The sequence below is a fragment of the Numida meleagris genome, chromosome 20 (genome assembly GCF_002078875.1).
Source record: "Numida meleagris isolate 19003 breed g44 Domestic line chromosome 20, NumMel1.0, whole genome shotgun sequence".
Lineage (NCBI taxonomy): Eukaryota > Metazoa > Chordata > Aves > Galliformes > Numididae > Numida > Numida meleagris.
In genome coordinates this window covers 6,579,741-6,606,192 of record NC_034428.1, presented here as the reverse complement: position 1 = coordinate 6,606,192, position 26,452 = coordinate 6,579,741, and the positions used below count along the sequence as shown (strand labels likewise).

At 47.8% G+C, this 26,452-nt stretch overlaps 2 protein-coding genes across 14 annotated transcripts in view; both read left to right on the top strand.

Annotated features, from left to right (window-relative positions):
• CCDC30 (coiled-coil domain containing 30) overlaps positions 1-15,118 on the top strand; it is a 28,485-nt gene extending 13,367 nt beyond the window's left edge. For 5 of the 12 annotated variants that reach the window (XM_021417776.1, XM_021417777.1, XM_021417774.1 and 2 more), the window contains 15 exons: positions 2,464-2,562; positions 3,142-3,267; positions 4,681-4,803; positions 5,499-5,656; positions 6,271-6,517; positions 7,512-7,685; positions 8,063-8,272; positions 8,919-9,076; positions 9,439-9,586; positions 9,749-9,870; positions 10,385-10,526; positions 11,262-11,398; positions 11,707-11,830; positions 14,281-14,366; positions 14,557-15,115. In XM_021417776.1, the coding sequence (XP_021273451.1) occupies positions 2,464-2,562; positions 3,142-3,267; positions 4,681-4,803; positions 5,499-5,656; positions 6,271-6,517; positions 7,512-7,685; positions 8,063-8,272; positions 8,919-9,076; positions 9,439-9,586; positions 9,749-9,870; positions 10,385-10,526; positions 11,262-11,398; positions 11,707-11,830; positions 14,281-14,366; positions 14,557-14,770 (2,268 nt within the window). In that variant the 3' untranslated portion in view covers positions 14,771-15,115. Of the gene's footprint in view, positions 1-2,463; positions 2,563-3,141; positions 3,268-4,680; positions 4,804-5,498; positions 5,657-6,270; positions 6,518-7,511; positions 7,686-8,062; positions 8,273-8,918; positions 9,077-9,438; positions 9,587-9,748; positions 9,871-10,384; positions 10,527-11,261; positions 11,399-11,706; positions 11,831-14,280; positions 14,367-14,556 lie in introns of all 12 variants that reach the window. The other 7 variants (XM_021417769.1, XM_021417781.1, XM_021417780.1 and 4 more) reach the window with 5 other exon arrangements.
• On the top strand, positions 16,875-26,186 carry PPIH (peptidylprolyl isomerase H). 2 transcript variants are annotated; one of them, XM_021417791.1, is made up of 10 exons: positions 16,875-17,017; positions 17,296-17,360; positions 18,015-18,038; positions 18,574-18,618; positions 18,856-18,898; positions 19,964-20,056; positions 20,796-20,883; positions 21,438-21,478; positions 22,245-22,333; positions 25,615-26,186. In XM_021417791.1, exons 1-9 carry the CDS (start codon positions 16,952-16,954, stop codon positions 22,311-22,313), a joined length of 534 nt encoding a protein of 177 aa, XP_021273466.1. In that variant the 5' UTR covers positions 16,875-16,951; the 3' UTR covers positions 22,314-22,333; positions 25,615-26,186. The 2 variants fall into 2 exon arrangements, with proteins under 2 accessions (XP_021273466.1, XP_021273465.1); XM_021417790.1 differs by lacking the exon at positions 25,615-26,186 and adding an exon at positions 23,875-24,048.

Sequence of the window (26,452 nt, the reverse complement as noted above, 5' to 3'; positions counted from 1 at the left end):
ACAAGAAACACAACTTGCAAAGTCTGTCAGTCATATAAAATTGGCACTTGCTGGGAGGTATGCGTACCCCTAAGGAAGTACAGCAGCATTGTCTTTTCCAACTTCTATTCTCCCTTTTTGGCACTTGAGCAAGCACTGTTAATGAGCCAATTTGTTGTCCTGCACCCACAAGACCAGGCAACACTCCCTTCACAAGCAGCCCTTCAGCATATGTGGGCTGTGCACCCTTCAGTTTCTTGTCTGAGCCAAAGCAAAGCCTTTGTGATTCAAATTTGAATTGCATCATGTTTCCTCTGAAGCTATTTCCTTTGAGCCTCTTGTATCTTGGAAGCATTTATTTCCCCTGGGAGGCTGTCCCAGATAGCATCAGTGCTCCTGCCAGACTTCCACATCAGTCTCCTTGAGGAGCTGCATTTCCACCTTGGATGGCTGTTTCTGCTGAAGAGCAAGTTCCAGTGAGCCAGGAGTCCTCTTGGGGCTCAGAAGAGACAAGGGATTTTTCTGATAGAAGGTTGTGATAGAAGGCCTGGCTTTGGCTTCAATCTCCATTCCCTCTCCAGACCTGCCTAAAAGAAGAAATTGGTCACTGTTGGGTACTGGTGCCACCTGATCTGAAGAAAGATCATTAAGTAAGTGTGCTGGTGATGAAAGGCTGCACTTTTGACATCTCCTGGAGCACAGCATCTTGGACACCTGTCAGCAGCAAACACCTCTCAGCTGCAAACACTGAGGCACTTGGGAGTATGGGGGCCAGGATCTGTGTTGTCTGGGGACATCCTTGCTGAAACTATTGAATTTGAGAGGACAGTGAGTTTTCCTCATCGCTTCTTCTCTCATTCTGCAGCATCTGCTGTTGAATGGAGCAGAGATGGCTGGACACGTTTTTTTGAAGAGCTGTAATAAACCAATGTGTTTGGAGAAGCTCTGCTCTGCCTTGAGCAAGAGGTGATCTCAGTAGTGTCTTCCTAATGTGTCCTATTTGGTTTTGGGCACCCTCAAAATGAGGGCAATCTGGGCCTTTTCCTGTTAGTAGGACAAGGCTGTTCAAAGAATCCTTTGACTTTAGGAAGGTAACAGAGTCTTTATTGCCACTTATTTGCACGTGACCATCTGCGAGCCTTTAGAACACTGTCATTCTGGAGCACCATGATGTTTATCTGGTTTACCAGAGCCTTGGTGATGCTAGAGGCCTCCTTGCAAGACCTGCTGAGCCATCTCCATTCACATCTTGAGTGTGGATTAAATGATTGGTGAAGCTTCTCAGCCCGAGACTGCCTTCGTTGGAGTGGTCTTTAGCCCTGATGTGATGAGGGCTCCGTCCTTCTGGGGTGGCTTTGTGAGGAGCACCACTGCACAGCGTTTGTGGAGTGTTGCTTACCAGGGCATACAGTCCACCCCAACCGGGGCAGCTGAACAGCTCTAAGGACAGGTCCTCTCCTCTAGTCTCTAGCCAGAGAGAGCAGAGGAAGCCAGAAAACATTTTTTCTTCTAGATGGATAGGGAGTAGAGAAGCTTCACCCCCAAAAAAGACTTCCAGTTTCTTTTGGTTGGCTGAAGGTCTTGCTGCTTGGCCAAGAGTTCTTCCTCCCTTGGGCTGAGCAGCCCTGTCCCCTCTGTCTGAGGCCAGGAGATGTTCTATGGAGCTTCCAAGAGGCCAAGGAGATGCAAGGTTACAAATGGCAGTGGAGGAGAGGGCTGCAGGATGGAAGAGGAAGGTTAAACCTTGGCTAGATCCGGTGTCTGCTCAGAGAGAGTGCAGCAGAGCTGCGTTATTCATCTCTCAGTCTTTTGGGTACCTTGGCTGTAATGAGGGAAGAGCTGCACAAAGGCGAGTGCACTGGAGCCTGGAGAAAGCAGCACCCCTGGCTGTTTGCCAGGCTGCACCGTGTGAAAAGAACTTGGGAATCTTTTTTATTTTGGCACACCTACCAAAGTCCTGGCTGCATAGGTTGCTAACACAGAATGAGGACACGAAGGTACAATGTGAGTATTGTTATGCCTTTAGCTTACCCGCCCAGCTTAAATACTGAAAAGTTAATGGCTTGGAGGAAAAATAAGCTAAATAATAGAGATATATAGCTTGTATCAGCTTCGTGAGCAAAGGCTGGAGGGGGCTGAGGGGGGGAGGTTTGCTTTGTTCCTGAGATCCTTTCCACAGCTCCAAAGTCTTGTTAGAGCTGCAGGCTGTCATCTGGTAATGGAAGGGGGTTTCTGTATGAGCCATGAGTGTTTCGCCCCACTGGGTTGCTGTTAACTCCTGGCTTGGTAAAATTAGAAAACAGGCTCGCTTGGCCTTTGAAACAGCAGGATGAAAGGTCTGAGCTGGAACCAGCCTGCCTTGGCAGCAGTCCACATCCACCCCTACTCCTCACTTCCAAATGTGGGATTTGTTCTGAAGTTGCTACATTCACTGCCTTTTGCAAGGGGTGGTTTGGCTTTAACCTGTGGTTTGTGTATGTTAAGATCACGAGTTTAGAGACGGAATTGCTTGAAGTGCAGAAGAACAAAACTGAGATGAGTGGGGAAGAGCAGGCATCCAATGGAGCACAGGAGATGCAAGAGGTAAGGGGTTTTCTTTAGGAAACATGTCATTTTGTTTGGAAATGTATTAAATGAGCATGTGAATGCTCTTTATCGATTTCTTCTGAGAATTTGTACCCTATCAGCTCATGCCAGGCAGATAGCTGCTTTCCTCCAAAGACATCCAACATGCTAATCTTCTATTCACGATAGCTCGTTCCTGTGAGTGCTCTCTTAGGAGATTTTCTTGCCTTCAGCACTGTAAGCTGAGGAGTATGCTGGCTTCCTTGTGAGGGGTGAAAGGTTTACACCTGTAGAGGAATATCAAGACCTGAAGTTCTGTAACTTGACAGCCAGCCAGTGGGGTCTGCAGGTTTCTTTGTGGGGAAGTCAGAGCTTGGAGCATGTGGGAAATTGACATGCCCAGACATCCTGCATCAGGTGAATGCTCCAGAAGTGTCCAGCCAGCTCGAGGCATAAGATGCAGGAGTCCTGCTGGCAGTTTTGGAGAGCCATTTTTCTCAGCCTCATCTTTCTAGGAAACTGAGTTTCTGCAGTTTGTTTATATTTTGCTAGAAAGAATGATGCTGTGGAAGTGACTCTTGGTCTCACTTGTTCCAGATGCTGCAAAGCTGTCAGGAAACAATAGAAAAGTTGGGAAGTCAGCTGGGAGAGCGCAGAGAATGGAGAAAACAACTTGCATCTGAACTTGAGATGTTAAGAGAAGATCTGAAGGCTGAGAAGAAGGTACTGGGCAGCCAGATGTGTATCAGCCACAGGACTGTGCTGCTCTCCTAGGAAGAATGCTGTGAATGTTCTCGTTTAGGAAGGGGACAGTGCTCTTCCAGGAGGAACTGCAGGCACTTCCTGAAGTGGAACTCCCTGCAGGGGAGAGATGCCTTTGTGACTCCATAAAATATCCACAGTTGCCCTTCAGTGGTGTTGCTTGAATTCTCCTGACCCATTTCTCTAGTCCAGCAGGTTTCAAAGCTTTTTTTTTTTTTTTTTTGTTTTAAATCCAGCTGCTTTAAGGGGACCGTCTCTAACTCCAAAGCGCTGCTCCTATTGCTGAGAGCTTCAGGGTACACTTCACCCCACGTTGACTGAGGAGCTAGGCACAGGCAGGTTAGGTGCTGAAAAGCAGGCTGAAAACTTCTAAGAGCTGCAGATCTGCAGCCTGCATCAGACAGAACATAGGACCTGTGGGAGGCTGGCAAGGTGTGGTGGTGGTGTCATCTATTATAAAGGATGTTTTTCCTTCCCTGGGTGACCTTAAACCAGCTGTGAGTCATAATTGCTTCGTTAAACATAAATAGAAACCAGTGGATGTCTGAACTTTGGTGGCCCTGCACATGCACCACAGCCTCACTGGAAGAACGGTGTCGTCTAGGTGGCAGCTCTTTTCTAGTGCTGTTAGACAACACGTTAATGTCACAAAAGTTCACCTTACATACCAGGCCTTGCTGAGAACTAGGTTAAGAAGTGGCTGGGTCAGTCTGTATATGAAGGTATGGAAGGAGTTGTCAGGTTTGGGGATGATGGGAAGAGCAAGAGGAGCCACTCTAAACTCTGCATCCCAGTAGTTCCATCCACTCATCATCTAGGGACCTTGTGATGAAAGTCATCTGTCCTTGTAAGTTTGGTTGTGGTTCTGCTTAAGCTGCAGAGGAAACTGTTTCTCTGTCAAAGGGATGATGGAGTGAAATCCAATGGCCTGTGTTAGGCTGGCAGGTAGTAAGTGTTTTTAAAATAGAAAATTTGCATGTGTTTGGTAGGGCCCTTGACTTTATAACTGCATTAAATTCTTTTTTTTTAAAAAAAAAAAAGTATTGGGAGAAATCATTTTCCAGGAGGGTACTGGAAGTGAGCTTGGCATGAATGCCTGGGCTGTCCTGGTTAATACACACCTGGATGTCAAGAATTTAGGCTGTTCAGTGTTGTGTTTGTCAGATGCTCAAAACACAGTAAATTGGGCAGTACTCTTGTTCTTGTAGGTTTTAATAATGGCTATGTAAGTAGTGTTTCAGGAACTGATGCTCCACAAAGAGCACTTACATTTATTAGAACTCATTTTTTTCCCTCGGTTTTAAGAGATTTCTGGACATTGCAGAGGAGAAAGCTCTTTCTCTAAATTAAATTGATAACTCCTTTCTTCAACAGGGCTTGCCTAACACAAAACCAGAGCTTAGAAGCCAGAGTGTCCAAAGAACATCAGTGAGCAGAGATTTCATTAATGCTTCCCATGAGAAGCTGCAAAAAGATAATGCTCTACTAGATGCAGAGGTGAGACGTGTAAAGGAATCACGGTCGTTCTCATGTCTGATGCAGGTAGAAGCTGCATGTCTGACTTGCTCAATATAAATGCATCTGTGTGTGGATGAGACCTGGAATCAAAATATTGGCACTAGTATACACTCAAAAAGCATTTGCCTTGGATTTGGTCTCACCAGTGCTTAGCAGATAACACCAGACTAGGCAGATGCTTGTTCCAATCCAGCTGAGAGTTTGTGTACTTATGTGTTCTTCATCCCTTCTTTTCTCACCCCTTCTGCTTCCTATGCACGTTTGTTCTGTGTCCTGGGTCTGTCAGTGCCAGGTGTTAAGGCAGAGATGATGTTGGAAATGGAGGGCAGCCATCCTCAGCAAGCTGGTTCGGGTTGATTTGGGTGGAGGAATACATACCTTGTACTTCTGCTGTTTTTCTGCGAGCTGTTAGTTTTGTAAAGAAATAGACACGCAACATAAAGCACTGAGAACTACAGATAGCCAGCGGGAGGGTGAAATCAGATAAAGCAGTGGGATTTGGTGATAGCTGACACGCAGCTGCCTCCCTCACAGACCTGTATGCGTGACTTCAAGGGCTGAGAGCTGCAGAATGGCAGGCCTTTTCTTGGCAGAGTCTCCAGGCTGTCTTACGCTGTTCAAAATATTTCAGTGAGACCAAAGAAAATCAGTGGCTGTGTTTTCTGACCTTGCAGGTCTCCGAGCTTGTCCGAGAAAATGAGCAGGTTGACAAACTTAAGCAGCAACGGGAAGATGTGTGTACAGATGGAAAGACGTATGAAGAGCAGATGGCTAAAGTCGTGTTCTTGGAAGAGCAGATCCGGAACTTGACGGATGAACAAGAACAACTCTGGTAAACCCTAACAAGGGCTGTGGTGCCTTCTGCCACTCACCTTTGCTGGCTGATGGTTTAGTCTTTGAAAAAATTCGTGCCCTGTTTCTTCTGGAAGGAATGGCCACAGCCTTTTGTGTCTTTCTAAGGTAGCGGGTAATCAGCTCTCTGTAGAGTTTTGGTCAGTAAGCACTTCCCTCAGCAAAACCAGGGTAAGATGTAAGTTAGCTCAGTGGGGCATGCAGTTTGGAACAGGATAAGTCATGGATGGCGTAGAGGGGATGTGAGCTCCTATTTCCATACAGCAGATCACTGTGTGAGTGCTCCTGCGCTCCTTGTGAGTCCAGCTAACGTGGACCCACGCGAGTGCTTCTTTACCCAGTAGTTAACCTAGTAATGAATGACTGGGAACTCACCCTTTGGATACACGTCTGTTGTGCATTGGCGTCCGAGGGAGCCTGATCCTTAGCCAGAACTGATAGACCCGGGATTAAATCCCCTTTGAAGCCTCCAGAGAGCCTTGGGTATTGCCCAGAGCCCTTCACAGGGTTCTCATATCCCTGCTTTTCCCCTCAGAGACTGTTTTCCCTTGGATGTGTATAGTTACCTCGTTCCTTTGCTATTTCTTCTTCAAGTTCTGAATTACTAGAAAGCAACAAGAAGAGGGAGGAGCTAGAAAAGCAGCTGAAGGAAAGCAATGAAGAAAAACAGTTGTTGCTGGAAGAAATTGCCCAGCTAAAGCAAGATATCCTGACTACCAGGGAGCAGCGTGACAGCACGTTTGAAGAGGCCTTGAGGATGAATCGAGGCACGGTTCATAGAGACAGCAGGTTTCTTATGTCACAGAGCTCTGCAGGCGGTTTAGATGGGAGCATCAAACAGGTATGGGCAGCTTTGCCATCTGCACTGTACTTTTTTTCACTAATTTAGTGGCAAAATTGGACTGGAAGCCAGTCCTTGAAGTGCTGCAGGATTGACATAAAGGGAGAGCTGGGAGACTGACTTCCTCGGGTATCATGCTTGGGAATGTGCAGTGACATCATGTCCCTCTGTCACGTTTTTAGACATAATGGGAAGAAGAGATTTTGAAGACACTCGGGACTGAGAGTTTTAAGATAAGCAAGGATTATATGCAGGGGTTTGGAAGACAGCTGAGGACAAGAGGGCCTGCAGGCAGAAGTGAAAGCGGAAAAGAGAGACTCGGAGCTGATGCCAAGACGCGCCCCATCTGTACAGTCAGAGCAGTTTGTGACAGCAAAGAAAAGCATGTGGTTTGCCAAAGCAAGTTAGAACATGTAGGGAGGGTGCTGAAGGGAATCCTCGTAGGAGCAGGTGGGGAAACAAATCTGTAAGTGATGAGAGCCCTGAAAAGGGGTTCCCAGCCAGCTGGGCATCGAGGTGGGGAGGTACCATTCATGTTCAGTAGATTTCATCTGGTCCTAAGAACAGAGGGTGAAGCTGGGAAGTGAGAATGCAGATCAACAGGTGGCTGAAATTGATACTGGGAGGAAGGAGTTTGATAAAGCAGATGTGTGAAGAGCTTTTAGTTTGTGTACAGTGCACTTGCGAGGCTGAAGAGCTTAATTAATTTCTGAAAGCTACTGTAACTCCGTTTGCCTATAACAGAAATGGGTGACTGCCCCACGGTGTCCAGGCTGCCTGCTGTGGCAGTGTGTCTGTCCCTGTACTGCTGCCAGCACTCACTTTGTGGGTCTGGGTGTCACCTGTGCTTAGCGAGACTGTCACAGAATTGTGGATGCTGCCAGAAATCACTCGGGATCTGAGTGAGGAGGAACCCAGCTTGTTTTGCTTATGTTCGCTGGGTTAGTTTTGGTGGGGATTTGTTTCCTGATCCTTGTTCTCTCTGTTCCTGCAGAGTCCGTCTGAGGAGAGATTCCAAGAGCAGGAGGAAAGGTTGCAGCAGCTGCGGCGCGATCTGCGTCGGGTGCAGAATTTGTGCAGCTCAGCTGAGAGGGAGCTGAGATACGAAAGGGAGAAAAACATCGATTTACAAAAGCAAAATCTCTTGCTTCAGCAGGAATGCACCAAGGTAGGAAGAGAGCTGGAAGAGGAAAGAGTCGCGTTGTTTTACAAGCTATGGGAGGTCGGAAGTGCTGATTTCAATACGCTGGCCCTGATTTGCATTCTTGTCTGCGCTGGTGGATGTTGGAGTCCGTTAATGTCTCGCTCTTGCTCCAGTTTTCCCCAAGAAATGTTTTGGCCAAGCAGTGTTTGTCTCACGCATGCGTTGCCTCAGCTCCATGGGAATTGCACTGCCTCCAAATACTGCATGGTGTACTTGCTTGCTGTATTTAGCTTTTGTTCTTGTTCGGTGCCTGATAATCCTGTTGCCCCTTTCCCGATCAAGATATTTCAGGTTCTATATACTGAAGTGCAAACTTGATTTCTTTTTCTTTTGGAACTCAGGTCAAAGCTGAACTGAAGCAAGCACGGACAAAGCTCTTGGACACAACTGAAACGTGCTCCTCTCTCTCAGCACAGTGGGAAAAGAGCCAGCAGAAGGTCAAAGAACTCGAACAAGAGCTCTTGAAGTGCTCCCAGGCTGATAAATTGCAGAGCAGTCTGCAAGAGAAACTTGTACAGGAGAAATCCAAAGTGTATGAAGCACAAAAACAGGTAACTCATCAACGTGGACTAACTTAATATCAGTGATGATTTTAGCAGTTCTGTGTGGCTGTAGTTCAGAAGATGATGTACTAATAGCCCATTAATCAACTTCCTAAAGTGCGTTTCACAAGTTTCAGATGTCCTGTGAGGCTGGCTATGTATTATAGAAGACAGGTCAGTCATTAGTGGGAACCTAATTAAGACAAGAGTAGGCAAATTGATTGATTACCTTAACTCCTGTCTCTAAAGCTCAGTATTCCAGAGAGAACTGCTAGGGATGCTGGCAGGTGTAGGGAGCTTGGATCGTGCTCTCACTGACAATTCTTGCCACTGTTTGCAATCTGGTGAGTTGCAAAAACTCGGATTGTCTATGGCATTGATTCCTGCACTGATTATCAGATTTGGTTTTGAAGTGTGCAGGATCAAATTAAGCATAAGAAAAGATTGTTGCTAATTCATGCCATAGCATCGGATCCAAAATCTGATAGTCATTGGAAAGGTTTTGCTTTTAGTGAGTGCATTTTGACGCAGAGGCCTGCAGAAATAAGTACTTCTGAGTAGAAGCAAGCAAATCTTCCTTTTCTATGACTCCTTTGATTCCAGTACCAGCTTGTTAAATTCTGAAACTTTAATCTATGTCCAATTTTAATCTGAGATCTCAAAGATCCAGCAAAAGCTGAAGGATTCACAACACCAACTCCTGCTGGCAGAAGCCCGTGTTTCTGACAAGAAACTCCTGGAGGAAGAACTGAAGGAAGCTCGAGAAAATGAAGCTCGAGTGCAGCAAGAGCTCCGTGAGGAGCTGCTGAAAAGGTACACAGAGCTGGGTGAGACCCACGGGATTCCCTCTTTATGAAATGTAGAAGATTGGCGGGGGCTTTGTCTGACTTGAAAGGTGCACCGCCCTTCCTGCCAGCCCAGGGATTTGATCCAGTGATAGTTTACTTCTAGGTGCCAGCATCATTGTTCCAGCTGGGTTTAATATTCCCAGCCACAGCATTCACCGTTTGGCATAGCACTGGGACACGGGGACATCCAGGATGTGATGATTTCTTCCTATCCCCTGAGTTGCCTGGGTTAGATGCAGTGCTCTGCGTTGTTTTTAGACCTCACGGTGGCACATGGTGAGGTGACCTCAGTGTCAGTGTCTCACTGTCACACCAATGTACTTCTAGGAAGCTCCTGGAGCAGCAGGTGGAGGAACTGCGGCAGCAGCTGCGACATTCCCACGAGACAGAGGCATCGCTGGCCAAGATGCACGTGGAGCTGCAGGCCAAGACTATGCACACCCTAGAAGATGATAAGAAAACCGACTCAGGCGAGGTGAGCTGCAGCACAGCCGTGTCCTCATCACCCAAGGTGAGGTTGAGGAGCAGAATGAATGGGATTGATGATGGAGAAGCTTTGGAGACCAGACTGAAAGGAGGCAGAGAGCCCCTGTGGCTGAAGGCACGTGCAAAAATAGAAAAAATATTTGTTTTCCAGCATCTCCAGTGTCAAAAGGAGAGCCAGAAGCTTTCAGAGCAACTCTCGCTGCTGAAGGAGGAAAACAAAGCTCTTTACGAGGAAGGAGTTCGTCTCCTGAACCAGAAGGATCTATATGTCAGGTAAAGACTTAAGTGGCAGGGGATGTGAAGTCAAAAAAAACTACCCAGGAACTGCTCTTTATTTGCCTGATAGTTAGACTGGATTTGACTGTTCTGCAGCCTTTCATGTCTCTCCTGTTCAAGACACATAGCACCGAGAGATCCGTCTTAACCCAGGGAGGGTTAACCCAGAGGGACAAGGGCTGGGTTTGTAAAGCTGGGAGCCAGTTTAGGAAATTCTTTGGGTCCCTTCCCCTGATCAATTCCCACTTGGTTTACGCTTAATGCAGTCTTGCAAGGGGGGGAAAAAAAAATAGAAAACAACCAGATGGTCAGACACAGCAGTGAAAGATGCAGTCCAGAATGTCAGTGCACTCATTCTGCCTTCAGCTATGCAGCCAAACGGAGCTTGGTAGATGGCTGCAGCTCCTCGTTCAGGCTTTGAGAAGCCTGAGTAAATGCAGAACATCTCCTGCCTCGGTTTTTGGCTTGGAACACAAAAGGGTTTCACAGCTTTATGTTTGTGCCTCCTCAGGAAATATAACGAAATGCAGCTCCGCCACAAAGACAAGATCCGCAGAGCCAAAGCGACCTTTATCCATGAGGTGAAACAAAGGGACAGCAGAATTAAGCAGCTTGAAAACGAGCTCAGTGAGTCAAAACTCCAAGTGGAAAAGGTAAAAACTCATCAGAGGCTTCCCCCACAAAGGGAGGCAGGGAAGATGGCTGCAGAGTACCTGTAGGAGTATCTCTTCTCCCTAGAAGGAGGAGATTGCCACAATAAGCTTTGCAGAGCTCCTCCAGAAGAGTTGGAACTGCCTTGCAATAGCAAATGGGAGTCTTGAATACTTAAAGCTGATGGTGTAAAAGACACTTCTAGCAAACCTCCTTGAAAGGGGCAAAGTGGTCCTGACAAAAGTGCTTCAGTGCCTGTGGTGTGTTGGGAGAGAAGGCAGCTGGAGGGCTGGGGGTCTGGGAGGAGGCAGTGCTCAGGGAACAGCCAGTTTGCAGCAGTGGCATCGTGCTGTTCAACAGCCGGGCAACGTGGAGACCTCTGCCTGATGTGCTGCTGAGGCTGCCCTGGGAAATGGCTGGCATGGCCAAGAGGCACCAGCCCGTCCTTGTAGGCACAAAAAGCCAAAAGGAACTTCCTGGCTCAAGTTTGCCCTCAAGGGAACAGATATCCTCAAATCCCATTCAGAAACCATGTGTGCTCAGACTTCTCTTATCTCAGAAATAATTCCTGCTGAGAGGTGACTCAGAAGCCTCTTTTTAGGATGCTTTGCATCAGTGTTCCAGGAGGGAACGTGCTTGATGGTGATCCTTTTGGTAAGTCACTTTGAGGTTTTTTGAGGATAGAGAAGAACAAAGCGTAACTTCTGGTTGTTGTTTCCTTCTGTAATGATGCTCAGGGGAAGGTGCTGATTGCACAGATCACTACTGAGAATGAGAAGTTACTCCAGGAAAGAAGACGGCTCCTCCAGAGGATAACTGACCAAGAGGAGACCCCTTGGAGCAACAGGTCTACGGCTGCTGCCCTGCAGAGCAGGTAGGCACCTAGCGATGTCTTAGTGGGATGCCCCTGGGAGCCTGCCTCATACTTGCATGTATCCAGTTTCACTCTGCTTTCTCTGAAGAAATCCTTGTTTTGTCTGGAGGAAAGCCCAAATTGTGCTTCAGTCATTAGTGCTGGGGCTTTTAATTGCTGTGGGATGTAATTAGGCCCTCTGCCCAGCAAAACCATTGGCATGCAGCTGAAGTCTGTGGAGGCAAAAGGATCTGAAGTTGAAAAAGAAAAGGTCGTTTAGGAAACATAATGGGGCTGGAAGGGAAATAACCTGTGCCTTGTATGTGCAGCACACCCAGAACGAAGATCCTGGATGAGGAGAACGTGCGGCTGCATGAGAGCAAACTCCATTTCTCTGGCCATGTGCACACCTCACAGCGTGCGCTGAGGAGCATCCATGCTTCCAACACAGAGGTGAGACCCTCTGGGATGTCCTGGCCTCAGCAGACAGGTGGTGGGAGCTGATGTCCTGCTGAGTGCAGGTCAGTGTCTGTAGCTGCAGCTGAGGTGCCAGAGAAGAGCTGAACCAGTCCTTTCCTTTGGATGGAAAGGAGATGCCAAGCGTGCAGTAGACTGCAGTGGCTTTGTTGGTGAGGAGGAACTTCTGGGATAGCTGGTCGTGTTTTTTAAGCAATGAACTTAGGATGAGAAGTCCAAAGACTGTCCAGGAGCACAGGTAGTATTCTCTAACAAAAAAGGCCTTTCCAAGTATGTTAGCAGCTAAAGGAGGACTAAAGAGAACGTTGGTCTGATGTTCAGTGAGGTTGGTCACCTCACAAATCAAGACGAAGATCAAGCAGAGACATTTAATGTCGTCTTCACCTTTGTATTTAACACCAGTGGTGGGCCCTGGGATCTCCAGAGCCCCGAGGTGAAGGACTGCAGCGGGGGGGAGTGATAAACCCGCAGCTGGCTTTGAACTTGTATGGGATTTGCTGCTGGAACTGAACACATGTAAGTCTGTAGGGCTGGGTGGGACTCACTCAGGACTGAAAGAGCTGGCCAGTGTTACTGCCAGATCTCTCACTTATTTATCAGTGCTCTTGAGAGTCTGGAAAGGCAGCACACGTTAAGACTGCAAACAAGCAAACGTTATTCCAGTTGTTAAGAAAGCCAAGAGGAACAGCTCTGGTAACTGTAGTCAGGTCAGCCTCAATGACCAGCACAATTATGGAGAGTATTACTCTGACAGTTACTGAAAAACATTAGAAACACAATACGATGTCATCAGTTGTAGCCAACGTAGGATTCCAAAGGGAAAGTTATGCCTTTCCTGATATCCCTTAATGAAAAAATTGCCTCGTGGGGATGTGGCGGATTTTTTGTTTGTTGGTTTTGGATTTTAGCGAAGCTTTTGATGCTGTCTTTCACAGTATCCTGGAGAAAATGTTCAGCATACTGCTAGGCGAGCACACAACAGCATGGGTGAACAGTTGCCTGGAGGGCTGGGCTCCAGGAGTAAAGCAGGAGATGGGGCAGCATCATGCTTATGGCCCGTCACTAGCAGGGCTCCCCAGGGCTCAGTTTTAGGGCCAGTTCTCTTGAATTCTTCTAACAATGACCTGGGCTCAGGAATTGAGTGGACGCTAAGTTTGATGATGATGCTAAACTTGGAGGAGCGCTCAGTTCCCTTGAAGGCAAGGAGACCTTGCAAGAAGATTGTAATTGAGAGCACTGGGCGATCACCAGCCACGTGAGGTGTAACAAATGCTGGATTTTGCAGCTGGGACAGAGCAGTCCTGGGTGTTACGTACAGACTGGGGATGGGTGGCTGGAGGGCAGCCCTGCAGGGAGGGATCTGAGAGTTTTGGTGTGCTCAGTGTGAGCCAAAAGGGCCCAAGCGTATCCCGGGGTGCATTAAGCGCAGACCAGCTGAAAGAAGCGGTTGTCCCACCACGCTCAGCAGCGCTGCAGCCTCACCCTGAGCTCCTTAAGGTAAGGGTATGAAAATATTGTAGTGTGCCCAAAGGAGATGGGATACTTTTCCACAGGGACAGAAATTTTGTAGAAGCTTTTAGGTTAGAAAAGACATTCAAGATCAGCATTCACCAACCTGACATAGTAAGTCTCATCACGAAATCATGTCCACACTTCTCTTAAGATATCTCCAGGGATGGGGACACCACCACTTCCTCGGGCAGCTCATTCCAGTGCTTCACTGCCCCCTCTGACAAGAATTTCTTCCTAATACCCGGCCTAAATCTCTTCCCTGCAGAAGAGTACCCTAAGGTTACCTTCTCTTTTTCACTTTTAGAGTTGTTAAAAGACCTTAGCAATGGGGCCTGGCCATTTCAGAGTGAGCTTTACAATTCAGGCAAATAGAGCCGTGTGGTTGGGACTCTTAGATCCATTACACCAGTAAGTAAAAACAAACAAACAAAAACCTCTGACTGAGATGGCTGATAATAATGAGCAAATTTAAGGGAACAAAGGTATGTCTTAGCTCCTTGCTGAATTTTGGATGGACAAATTCACAAAGAACATAGGGAGCGAGATGGGGAAAAATCCAGGAAAGTGAAAGGTTTTGTTTCAACAACTCTCCAGATGAAGCATGTGCTATGGAAGTTTCTTGGTAGAAGAGTTTGGAATTGAAAGGGAACCCAGTTTGGAAACCAGTGGTTACAAATGAAAAGAGTAGTTTCAGGACCTGTTTGTGCAGTCCATTGTGTTTTCATTCCTTCTGGTTGTCTGAGTTGGGCTTTGGGATTTGTTTGTTTGTTTTTAAGTTAGGATTTGGACTCAAAGGACAGATTTATGATTAGTAGCTGTATAGTTGGGGGACCTGTGCTGGAGCAGAGGACACCTTTAGGTCCAGGGCTGTACGTTGAAATTCAGGGTCTGACATGCACCTCCCCCTTTGAAAGTCTCTGTCGTTCCAGGACTTGAAGAGTGCTAACTTCTCGGAACGACAGCTACAGAGTAAGGCGTCGGCATCGTCTCCCCGTGCCAGGTATTGAGGGGAAAAATGAGAAGGAAAGGGGTTTCTCTTTGCAGAGGCAAGGCAGGAGCTGAGCATTTGGGCTCAGCCATAGCCCTGTGCTGCCTCACAGAGGTGCTGGGAGGAGCACTGCGGCTGTGCAGGGGGGCAAGGAATCAGATAAGGCTTAAAGAATGACTTAAGAGCGGAAATGTGTTTTCAGCTTCCCACCACGAGAACCGCTGGACTCCCTCAGCAGCCTGAAGCCCATGCACGACACCAGGCCTGAAGGAGGAGCTGAGAGCCAGGATTCATCCTTTTGCTTATCCCCCTCTCAGCCTTCAGAGATCGGTTACCTGAATGTAGCCTCACCTGGAGACACCACAGCCTCCCAGCTGCAGGAGGAGAGTCAGAGCATCAGCTCCGAGAACTTCTAATCAGGGAAAGACATTTGTAAAGTACAGACTGGCTGGACTGCTAGAATTTGGGCTCCTGTTGCCATGCAGTGACAAATGACAAGGAGTGCAAGAGGGAGAGTTGCCAAATGACTTGCTTGGTGATTTCTGTGGTAACTAAATTATTCAACAGTTATTTTTTTTTTAACTTAGCCAACCATAAATGTGTGCGTGTCATCTCAGATCTACCCAGAGGCTGGAATTTGCAGACAAACTCAGTACAATAGAAGAAGGCTAGGTGGGATGAGACGCATGTTCCTCTGAATCCGAATTCCCTGTCCTGCCCCAAAGCTACAAACTTTGTAAATAAAACTTGGAGAAGTTCTCCTCTGCCCTGCGTGCGCCTGGGTTTCTCCGTTCCCCTCTATTTGTGCTCAGGTGCTGCTTGCTTTGGCACGCTCTTACCTCTCACTTTCGCTTTGTGCAAGCCTAAAGAGGGGAACAGAAGGGGTCTGAATGCTCAGAGGTTTGAAGCAAGAGAAGTGATGTACAGGGGGAGGAATGGAAGGCATCTGAGCACAGGTTGTGGGTGGGTGAAAAGGGCCATAGAGGGAAGAAGGAATCTGACTGCAGATGAGGGAGGGAGGGAGGGAGCTCTGAGTGTGAGGAGGAGGGGGAAAGGGATGAGAAGGGAGATGGAGGAGTTGAAGAAATGGAATTAGGAACATGTAGGGAGGTGAAAAGAGGGGATCTGAATCTGCAGAGAGGGAGTGGAAGGAGCAGATCACATGCATAAGGAGTGTAGAGGGGATCTATCTGTGCAAAGAGGGAAGCAGAAAGGTTCAGGGCAGGTGCTGTGGGAAAGGGGAGTGGGAAGGGAAGAGATCTGAGTGTGCATGAGGAGAGCTGAGCGTAGAGGGGAGGAACAGGAGTCACTGTTGACAGGAGGGGGAAGTGAGGAAATGGAAGCACTCAGAGGAGGGAGGAGGGACGAGATCCTCAAAAATAGAGTATCTGCCTGGAGAACTGAAGTAGCACAGAAGACTGGGGTAAGGAAAAGAGTGGTCCCAAAGGGAGAGAACATTTCTGGAGTGAAATTTCTGGAGCTCTTGGGGGGATCCCAAGAGCTGATCGTATTGGAGGCTGAATTGAGCCTAACTGGGATTGAGTGGCAAAAGAACGCATTGTGCCTGGCCCAAAGGCTGCGTGCAGCCTTGACACAGACTGCCTCAGGAGCCTTGCAGAGAAAAAGTGACAAATTGGAGGGCTGGGCAATCACCAGCAAGAGCAAGTGCCGGATCCTGCAGCTGGGCCAGGACAACCCTGGCTCTGTGTACAGACTGGGGGATGAGAGGACGGACAGCGGTCCCCCAGGAAGGGATGTGGGGACTCTGGCTGATAGCAAGTTGAATGTGAGCCAGCAGTGTGCCCTGGAGACCAAAGGGCCAACCGTACCCTGGGTGCACCATGGAAGAAGAGTCATGTTAGTCTGCCTGTGGGTAGGCTGCTCCAAAAGTAATGCCTCTTATTTATTTCTATGGAAACTCCAACAAAGAGCACAATAACACAATAATACTGTTTGATAGAGCACAATTCTCAGATACAAAACGCAGTCCCTCGCTGAACTCAGCCCAAGCAAACCGAAGGGTTGGACAGCCGAGGCTCAGAGTCCCCTTAACCTTCCCCAGGAAACTCAGCATATGCTCCGCAAATGAGAGGGTAAGGTTGCCCTCGTGTGGCTGAAGGAGAGAGAGGTAGGCAAAAAAAAAAAAAAAAAAAGCAACAACAAAAAAAACCAGGTCTATGGGTCAGGTTATCCGGGTCCACAGAGCGGTCTTTAACCTCTCCGTACAAATCCCTTTCCTTTCTTTCGCTTCAGGTGACTCGGGAGCCCCCAGCTGCACGCAGGCTCCTGGCTCCCGTTCTCCTCTTTCCCTCCCAGCTGATCGCACAACGAAGTCCCGCGCTGCGGGCCCCTGGGCTCCCAGTGCTGCTGCTGCTCACATCTCCACGCACACACACAGAATAGAGAGGGAGAGATGGAAATGGACTTTAACGAGAAGCCGGAACACACCGCACAGTAACGGTAACGAGATGCCGTTACGTAGCGGGCGTTACGTGCCGACGTCACGCACTGACGCCACGTCCCACAGCTTCCGCCCGCCAGAGGGCACGTCGCCCCGCCCCCTCTCTCCGCTTCCGCTTCCGGGTGAGCCGGCTGTCATGGCGGTGCTGGCGGCCAATCCTAACAACCCCGTGGTGTTCTTCGATGTCACCATCGGCGGGCAGGTGGGTGGGGGGGAGGGTTTCGCTCCCTTGTCCATGAGGAGCTGCGGGCCGCCGCAGTGCCTGCCCTCGGGCTCCCCTTCTCTGGGCCGAGCACACCAAGAACTCTCAGCCGCTCCCCACGCGCCTTGTCCTCCAGACCCTTCCTCCTCTCCTGGGGTGCCCTGGCGGTTGCGTGAGAAGGAGCGGAGTGGGGGGGCTGGGGGGGCGGCAGTAGCGGGTGGGAGCTGTGCTGGGGCGGGGTGTGGGGGTGTAAGCTGAGCCGGCTGCTGTCTCTGCAGGAGGTCGGCCGCATGAAGATCGAGCTGTTTGCTGATGTCGTGCCCAAAACCGCAGAGAATTTCAGGTGGGGAGCAGCTGGCGTACCCACGGGCTCAGCTGGGCACCCTGCCTAGGGCTGCCTGCCTGGAACTGGGCTGCAAGGGATGCGCGGGAGCGTCATGGTGTTAGTGACTGCCTGCTTGCCAGAACCACCGCACCCACTTCAGTTCTCTCTCTGTCCCTGGAGTGCTGCCTGTGACCATGCAGTGTCCTAATCACCAAGGGGAGTCTGTCTGAGCTGAAGGGGAAAGACTCTGGTCCCTCTCCGCTCCCTCTGTGGAGCTTCTGGTACACTCAGTTCATTTAGGAAAGGCATTACCTTAATCTCATGGTAAAAACCTCCTTGCCACCCCATTCTCTACCACTGACAGCAGAATGTACCACTTGAACATTCCAGTTCCAGAGAAGTGAATGTAGCCAGTCCTCTGTGGTGCCCTACTCCATGCTCACTGTCTCTTACAAACAGATTGTTAAATATCTGAACCTCCTCAGTGTCTCCTCAAAACTCTGTTTTGGAATGGAAGCATTGAGTGGTTACTGATGATTCTTGTTTCACCCACAGTGGAATAAGCAAAGTCCTGCACAACATTCAGTGCATGTTTGCTGAATGCCACCACTGTGTCCTCGGAATTCAGATGTGGTTTATGCTCAGCTTTCCTGTGTTTTTTTTCTCTTTCAGGCAGTTTTGCACCGGTGAATTCAGGTATGTGGGTTATTTTCTCCTTTTACCTAGCATTCTCAGAGAAACTAGGCTGGGTGGCTAGAAAGATGGCTCACTTGGAAGTTTTCCTTACTATACCATTATGAAATGGAGAATTTCCAGAAATCTGCTCTGATGAAAGCATGACTGGCTCAGTTAGTCACAGAAATGGCAAACTTTTCTTTTTGGGCACGAATTTGGTCATACTCTCATTGCTCTAAAAATACCTTGCCTGCAAAAAAAGGGGATCCAGTGTATCCCAGCACAGATGTCCATATTGCAAATTACAGTGGGATTCTGTGGAGGTGATGACATGGATATTGCAAGCAGTCATGCCCATTCAGGGTTTCCCTTGGCCTTTGATAGCGTCCATGCAAAATTAGGATCTAGCACGGGCTCAAGGAGGTGGGTTGGTAGGTGATATAGTAAGCCAGCTCCTAATGTACAGGGCAACCCTTTGGGAATCTGAACTCCTGGGAGGGCGTTGTGTTGGGATATACAACGAGTTGTAATGATTTTCCTTTTTATTTCCTTGTAGGAAAGATGGTGTCCCTATAGGTTATAAAGGAAGCACTTTCCACAGGTGGTACTTCTGCTTTTGTTTAGAGACTTAATAGCAGTGTGTGGCTTTGAGACCTGTCTCAAGGATGTCATTGGTCTAGGAGGCATTTGTAGGTTGTGGTTGATACCACCTTCCTGTAGCTTCTGCTGTCTGTCCTTTGGGTGCTGTCAAATACTCACTGTTTGTAGACTGTAGCATTCACAGACATTAATGAGTCATTTTTCTAGTGGGAGCTAATTATTGCTGTACTTTTTTTAGGGTAATAAAGGATTTCATGATCCAAGGAGGTGACTTTGTAAACGTATGTACTACTATATCACTTTTGTTTTTTTCCTATGCTGTACAGCATGCAACTCATCCTTCCCCATGTTTTCTCTCTGTAACAGCATAAAGATGTAGCTAGGGGCTTTTCAAACTTGCAGAGATTTTCTTTTCACCCTGTTGTCCTTCCCCTTTCTCCTGTCCCCTCCCAGCAAGAGGTAGAGGAGATCTTCATTGTATTTGTGAGAAGAGGCGCTTAAGTACATGAACCAAGCATCTATTTTAAGAGATAGTTTAAATCAAAACTAACTTTTTATTAGTGAATTATCTGAAAATATTTGTGCCTGCAGTGTTGCCATGCTCAGACTCAGGGATAAGCAGAGTATTCAAGGGAAGCTGGAGGACCACGGAGTCTCCTCACTGTGTTAGGACACAATGCAATGATTTCATTTCTGGCAGGGGTGGTTAAAAAAAAAAAGGAGGAGGGCAGTGAGGGAGTGTTAGTTCAGGAGCTGGTTGTGTGAAAGTCACTAAGAGAAATGCCTTTATGGGGGGTAGATCAGCCCTATCAGGTGTTCAGGTAGTCCCCAGCTGTGACACTGCAGGCTTAATAAAGAAAGTGTATGTTAAGTGGAAAGGCAATAAAGGGAAACAGGCTGCAGCCAGGCAGAGTAAATGGGGCTGAATGAAACTAAATCAACACATGGAAATTGCTTTCAGAACAGTAAATTTAACTGACCGTGCCAGACATACCTGTTTGAATTGCTTCTGCAGCTTTCTCTGAAGGGTTCCTCACTGCCATTCTGCTGAAGGGTTTCTGCTCAGTCCTTTTGGCAACGTACAGGAGTCTCTCTGCAGTGCAGCAGTTATGGGCCGTGCTGCTGTGACTTATGAATCAAGTCTTGAGGTCTGAGTGCTATTGCTTGTAGTAACTGCAAAGTGCGTTGACTTGGTGGAGATGAATGAAACATACAAATGCCTTCACCACTGGTATATAGAATGGCAGTGCAGCATCTCTGAGTTTAACACTGTGATTTTGCTTGTTTATTTCAAACTCATGCTACAGAACAAATGCTGTGGCTGACTAATCACCTCTCTTGTGCAGGGAGATGGCACTGGAGTAGCCAGTATATATAGGGGTCCTTTTGCAGATGAAAACTTCAAGCTGAAGCATTCTGCTCCTGGCCTGCTTTCTATGGTAAGTATAAAGTGAAGACTGAAAGCTTTTGGTATTTCCTCTCTGCCCTTTTCCTAAATTTAGAAATTATATTTGGCAGACAATAGGAATCTAACAGTTGGATGGAAAGTCTGAAAGACCTGTGTTGTAAGTACCAGTCAGAAGGTGCTCATGAATTGAGTAACGCAGGAGTCCTGATCCTCCAGCATCCTTTCTCCTTACCTTTGGAGTTCAGGAACATGCTTTGTTTGCTCAGCTTTCAGAATAGCTCAATGATTGCTGATTTTGTACAGTGATGAGTGAAGGGTCTTTTTCTTCCCTTTCCCCTTTTCTTCCCACCTTAGCAAGGAGGAAACAAAGACTGGGGAATTTCAGAGCCATAGCAGTGTTACCGTGGTATCTTTTGTAACATTATTTCACCAAGGTGATGTCATAGCCAGTAAGTACTCCTCCCAGGAAGTTCAGCCTTTTTTCAGGAGCACATTCTGGAGCTCAGGTTGCGTCGCAGTCTTGTGCTGAACGTGCCTTTGTAGAACTATCATAAAAAGATGTTGTGGCTCTTGCACACCATAGCAGGACCTGACTTGATAGTGCACCATGTCCCAGTACGGGTGCTCTCCTGCAAATGTCTGTCTTGTTTCCTTTGGTTTGTGAAGCAACAAGCTTAAAAGGGGGCTCTTTCCAATGTGAGATGTCTCTGCCTTCAGCTTTCAGAAGTCCTGATCTGTATGCTTTGCATTTTGACATTTTCAACCCGCAGGCAAACAGTGGTCCAAGTACTAACGGCTGTCAGTTTTTCATTACGTGTTCCAAATGTGACTGGTTGGATGGAAAACACGTTGTGTTTGGTGAGTACCTGCCATACAGGCCTGACGTACAGGCTCTTGGTCACTTTCTGTGGCACAGCTGCTAAAATAAACAGCTGCGGACTGCTTGTTCCTTATCCATCCGTTGTGCCAGCAGAGGTATTTGTGCAGCCAGGTATTGAGATTGATCACTGGAAACATTTTTTCCCCAGCTTATCTTTAATCCAGATCAGATCCTTGATCATTGTATCACATTAGTACATAAATCCTCATACCAGTGCAGATGGGACAAGGGATGAAGGATGAAGGGATACTTTTCTACTCCACTGTCAGAGTGGACTGGCATCCAAGTGGAGTTTTCAGTTGAGTTTGTAGGTATGAGGTGTGCTTTCAGAGGATGACTCACTTTTCCTGTACTGCCTCTTGAGCTATAAGATTTCAAGGCCAGACGTTAAGCTCTTGTCCTGCTCACTTTTATCAGTTTAGAGAGCAGTGCCCAGGGCTCTTCAGGAGGAACAAGAATTCATGGAGGTGTTGGGGAAGGCAGCGGAGGTTAAAACAGACAATACTGAAGTGGATACATTTTCTCATTCTAGGTAAAATCGTTGATGGGCTGTTGGTAATGAGAAAAATCGAAGTAAGTTGAATTTGCCTTTTTTTCTTTGTGAAATCCATGGTGGAAAGTCATGGGAGAGCAACAGCAATTATTCTGTTGTCTCCTGCTGTTTAATAGATAGCATGGAATAGCAATGACGATAACTGGTATTATCAGTTGTCTTCATTGTAAGATAATAGGAAATCCGTTGCAACAAAGTCTGTCATTTAGATTGACTTTGTAAATGCTGTGCTCCCATGGTTGCTGGTTAGGCTTTGAGTAGGGATTTTGTTCTCCTAGCTTGATTTGCAGTGCTTTGCATTTGTTCAGGAAGCTGAATTGAAAAGCTGTTCCATCAGACAAGAGTGCAAAGCAGATCTCTTCCGTGCCATTGCCTAGGATTATTCAGTGGATGCTAAATCATCAGTTCTGCTGATCTGTCATCAGTGTGTCTAATTAGAAAAGTTAAACCAATCTTCTGATGAGCTGCCAGGATAATATGTTCTGATAAATAGGAGTGATAAATGGGAGTGATAAATACGCCATGACTGGGTGTCATGGCAGGATAGTGAGCAGGTTTAACAAACAGCAGTTACTGACTTCATGGCACACTCCTGCTTTGTGTTGGGAAATGTGCACGAGGGCCTCTGCCATCAGAGAATCCAAAAAGCAGAGCTGCCAGCCATGAGGTATTGAGAAAAAGGCATGTGCAAACGTTCCTGATGTTGCACGCTGCCTCTTAGCCCATCGCTCCCCGGGTTTGCTGTGTTTTTATGGGGTGTAACATTATATATCCCACTGTCCCCAGAATGTGCCCACAGGACCGAATAACAAACCCAAGCTGCCGGTTGTGATCTCTCAGTGCGGGGAGATGTAAAGCAATGGAGCAGAAATTGGGTAAGTCTCAGTCTTCTGGGGCATCCAGTGCAGCTGAACAGTGGGTTTCTGTGCTCCTTGCTTTTCTCTTGACTTGTTTTCACATTCGTGTGAGCTTGCAGAAAGTTGGCTCAGCTCACTGAACCATCAGAAAATGCTGCTCTGATAGCATGATTTTTTTACCAGCTTAGCTCCCTGAAGCAGTTTCCCTTTAAGCTACATAAAGACCAAAGGCAGCACTAGAAGGAAAGGATTTTGTGGTTGCAGTCTGAGGGAAGATGGGGTCAGCCCTGCCTTGGGTGGGGTTAGGCTGCCTTGAAGCCTGAGCTTCAGAAAGCAGTGGATGAAAGGGGGTCTGCAAGAGGAATTCTGGCATTACTCAGGCAGGAGGGAGTGAAGGGGTCATTTTACCTGCAGCTGAGTGCACTCTCCTGTTGCTACAGAAAGCAGAGCATCCGTGTGTGGTGCAGGCAGGAATCAAGCTGCTGGAGAAAAAGAGGACTTGAGCCTCCCTGTTCACTGCAGCCATAGGACAGCCACCAGGGGAGGGCTGAGGAATTAGTGTGTTACAGAGCTTTACCTTAATCCAGAAAAACACCACTGTCCTCATACAAAGGGAGATGTTTCCAGCATGTACGCAGGCTTCCTTTTGGCTAAACCAATAGGCACAGGGCTGAACTCAGACTAACACAGAGTATTCTGTTTGCTCTTTTTTTTTGCCCACTTCACTATAAAAATACCACAAGCGTTTAAGCAAATCTGTCCAGATTTCAATGTGTCGGGCTGCAGCTTATCAAAAATCTGCTGTATGAGCTGTTTGGTTGCTGACTTTTCTAATTTCAGCAGGCAGGCACTGACAAAAGCAGCTCCACACAATTTTTAACCTTCCTTTATATGATTTCCAAAGATGTCTGAAATTACCCGTGAAGATACATCCCTGCTAACATAGTAAAGCCTTTCAGATCTGCAGTGCTTCAGATGTTTCTATTTGATGAAGTGACAATATGGAGTGCAGTCACTTGGTACTTCTGGGGGCATTTATAGGCTTTTGGAGATGGGGACAGCTTTGTTAATAGGCTTTCTTGCAAATGAGAAGAGCTGTGCTGATGGGCTGGGTCCCCTTTAAGGCTGTTCTCAGGCCCAGACCTGTCGATCATTTTTCTTTGGAGCCTTTATGTACAATCTCTAGTCAATATCCAGCTGGATATCTTCAGTTCTAGGCATCTGCTTGCTTTCTAGCCAGGTCTTAGGAAACGTCTTTCTTCACACTGCTGCCTTTCAGCTGCCTCTTGACAGGAATGGGGTTCCTCTCCTCCAATTTCTGACAGTTAAATGAGTTATTTGTAAAGATCCTTTAAAATCAGCCTGGAGAAATGGGCAGTGGTGGTTATAAATCCAGAGCCAGACACAGGTGCCTGGAGTGGAGACAGGTTTGATGTGAGCTAGTGCGTGCAGCAGGTAGTACCCACCGCAGCACCCAGTGCTTCTGCACAGTGCTGTTGTTGTAGGATGCTGCAGGTGGCTGCTGAGCATCTGGGACTGTTTGTTCTTCTTTGTTTCAGTGCTCCCTTACAGGTGGGTAGGCCTTTGCCGGCTCCATGCAGCTCCAGCTACAACCAGTTCCCCCGCTGTCCCAGTCCTCTTCACAGACGTGCTCCTGAAATCATTAAATAATTGGCATATATAATTTCTTTTTTTAAGTATGTTGAAATGTAAATAAAGGATTTTGTTAAATACCTGTGTAGTGGATATCACTGAACAGCCATGGGAGCAGATTCTTTGGGCAAAAAGGCTTACTGCCTTTACTGTGTATGCTGTGCGTGTTACCCCTAGCTGATTCAGTAGAGAACGTTTCCTGTGCGTGGTGGTGAGAGGCATTGCTGCAGGGCGTTTGAAAAGGGTAAAGTAGAGGTGAAAGGAACACGCCTGAGCTGTGCTGCCCCAGCTCTGGCTGTCAGGCTGCCTGGCAGAGAAGTTCTTGGCATCTGGGGAATGTCCTGAACCTTTCTACGTGCAACTGTATTGAAGCACAGGACAGGAAAAAGACACGATGGGCAGGATTTTCTGGGCTCTGAGGTGAGTTACACTGTTTTCCCTCGCCTCACACATCCTGGGCCAAAAGGGCATTGGGCTCTTTCATGCCACAGGTGTTAGGGGAATTGACAGAGGTATTAGAAGGGTGTTAAGGGAAGGCCTTTTGGCTAGGAAGCAGAGTGAGCATGCCATAGAATTCAGTGCTCCTTATTTTGCATGGTTGCAGAGAACAAAGGCAAGGCTGCGGGTTTGTGGAAAAACTCTTATTGTCAGACTGGGTTTGCACGCTCACCTGCTGGGTGGCTTGGAGTCACCCTGCGTGGGCGCTGGGCTCCAGGATGAGTTTTCTCTGCAGCAGATTAAATATAAAAGAGGTTGGACAAAGTCTGTTCTGTCATGTGCAATCGCTTTGTCCCATCCTGGTCTGCCCGTCACTCCTCGCGCAGCAGAATGCTGAATGATCCTTGCCTGAGGTGCATTGTGTGGGGCTGTCTCAGGGAGGTGTGGTCTGACGCTGACGTGTTGGAGGACAGATCCTGTAGGCATGCTTTGCTGTCATCTCCTATGTAACAGCTGTTTAAAATCTTTAAGACAGGCTCTGGGATTGCACAGCTGCTGAGGACACTTGCACTTTATTCTCTCCTCCTCAATGTGTCTCACTTGTACCTGCAGTATGCCTGGTGATGAAGGAAACAAAGCATACCATCCCGTTTTGATCCTGGCTTTGCATAGCCAGGATTTCTGCTAGGAGATAGGGGTTGAAAACTCCTCATACGGAGGAGAAAACTGGACCCGGGTAACAGCTGTGAGATAGAGGTGAGCAAAAAAAGGGACGTTCAGCTGTTGCTCCTGCTTGGGGAATGTGTCTAGATGCCCTTTCCCTATGGGGTTCAGGCATGAGCTTGGCTCCAGGCGGCTCGGGGGAGCTCTGCCTCCAGCTGCAGTGCTGAGGTTCGCAGTTCTGGCTGCGGGTACCCAAATTCACTCTGCTTTTTCACCAGGGAAACCAGCCTATTTCTGGGTCCAGGCTCAGCAGCATTTTCTCAGCCTGATGTATTTATATCACTCTGATCAGCCAGTTGTACTTCCTGCATAGCAGGGGTCACACAGCTTCCCCAAATTAATATCTAACAGTGGTAAATCCATTACAACCTCTTGAAAGTTGTTCCAGTGGTTAATTATATCCTGTTTCATTTATCTACCTTGGACACCAAATGTATTGAGTTTCAGCTTTCCAGCCTGTGGATCTTGCTGTTCCTTACTTGCAGGCTGAAAGTTCTCTGGAACACCGTTATTTTTGGGTTTAATTTCCTGCGATGAAGTCACCCTTCAGTCATGTGTGAAGCAAATTCTGGAATCTGCTGTAGAGCAGATGATCGTTATCCTCTGTTTGAGCTCCAGCATCTTCCTCCGACCGTGGACATTGCAACTGGAGGCAGCCTGACTGCCTCTTACTCATCTGAGCATCACGTTCACCTCCAGCCCCTGCAGCGTGCCCCTCCTCAAAAGCTACCGTGTCCTGAATGCATCAGCCATCAGGGGGACACATCCTCACAGGCTTCATCACTGAGATTTGAAGGTTCCTCCCCAGTTATCGGTAAAACTGATAAGCAGCTCTGACTCTGTCATTTATATGACCCTCTCACCTAGATGCCGTTGTATTTTCTGACATTTTTCAGTTGATTTATTGAGTGTCATCCAGTTTTGATACAGTTCTTGTTTCTTGATCAAGGTGTGTGCTGATGCAGATCCCCTACAGGACTGTGGTATTGTATTAAGCTCTTTCCTGCATAGGCTGAGTTGGAGATCTTATGGAAAAAGATAGAGGAGCTCGCCGAGACACGTCCTGTGTGCGTGGTGGTTTCTGGTGATCTCAGGGATCATGTAACCAAGGGCAGGGCTGCGTGTCTGTGGCCAACAACCACAACCGGAGGGCGGAAGGAAAATAACCTGGTGGAGAAGAAGGCCGCGTTTCTCTCGGCCCTTCGTGCAGCGGGGATGTGAGCCCTGTACGGGCCGGGGCAGGTGGGAGGCGAGCAAAGGCTCCATGAGCACCAGCCCAGCGCCGGAGCGTTATGTTCAGCGTACGGTCCCTGCGGGCAGGGG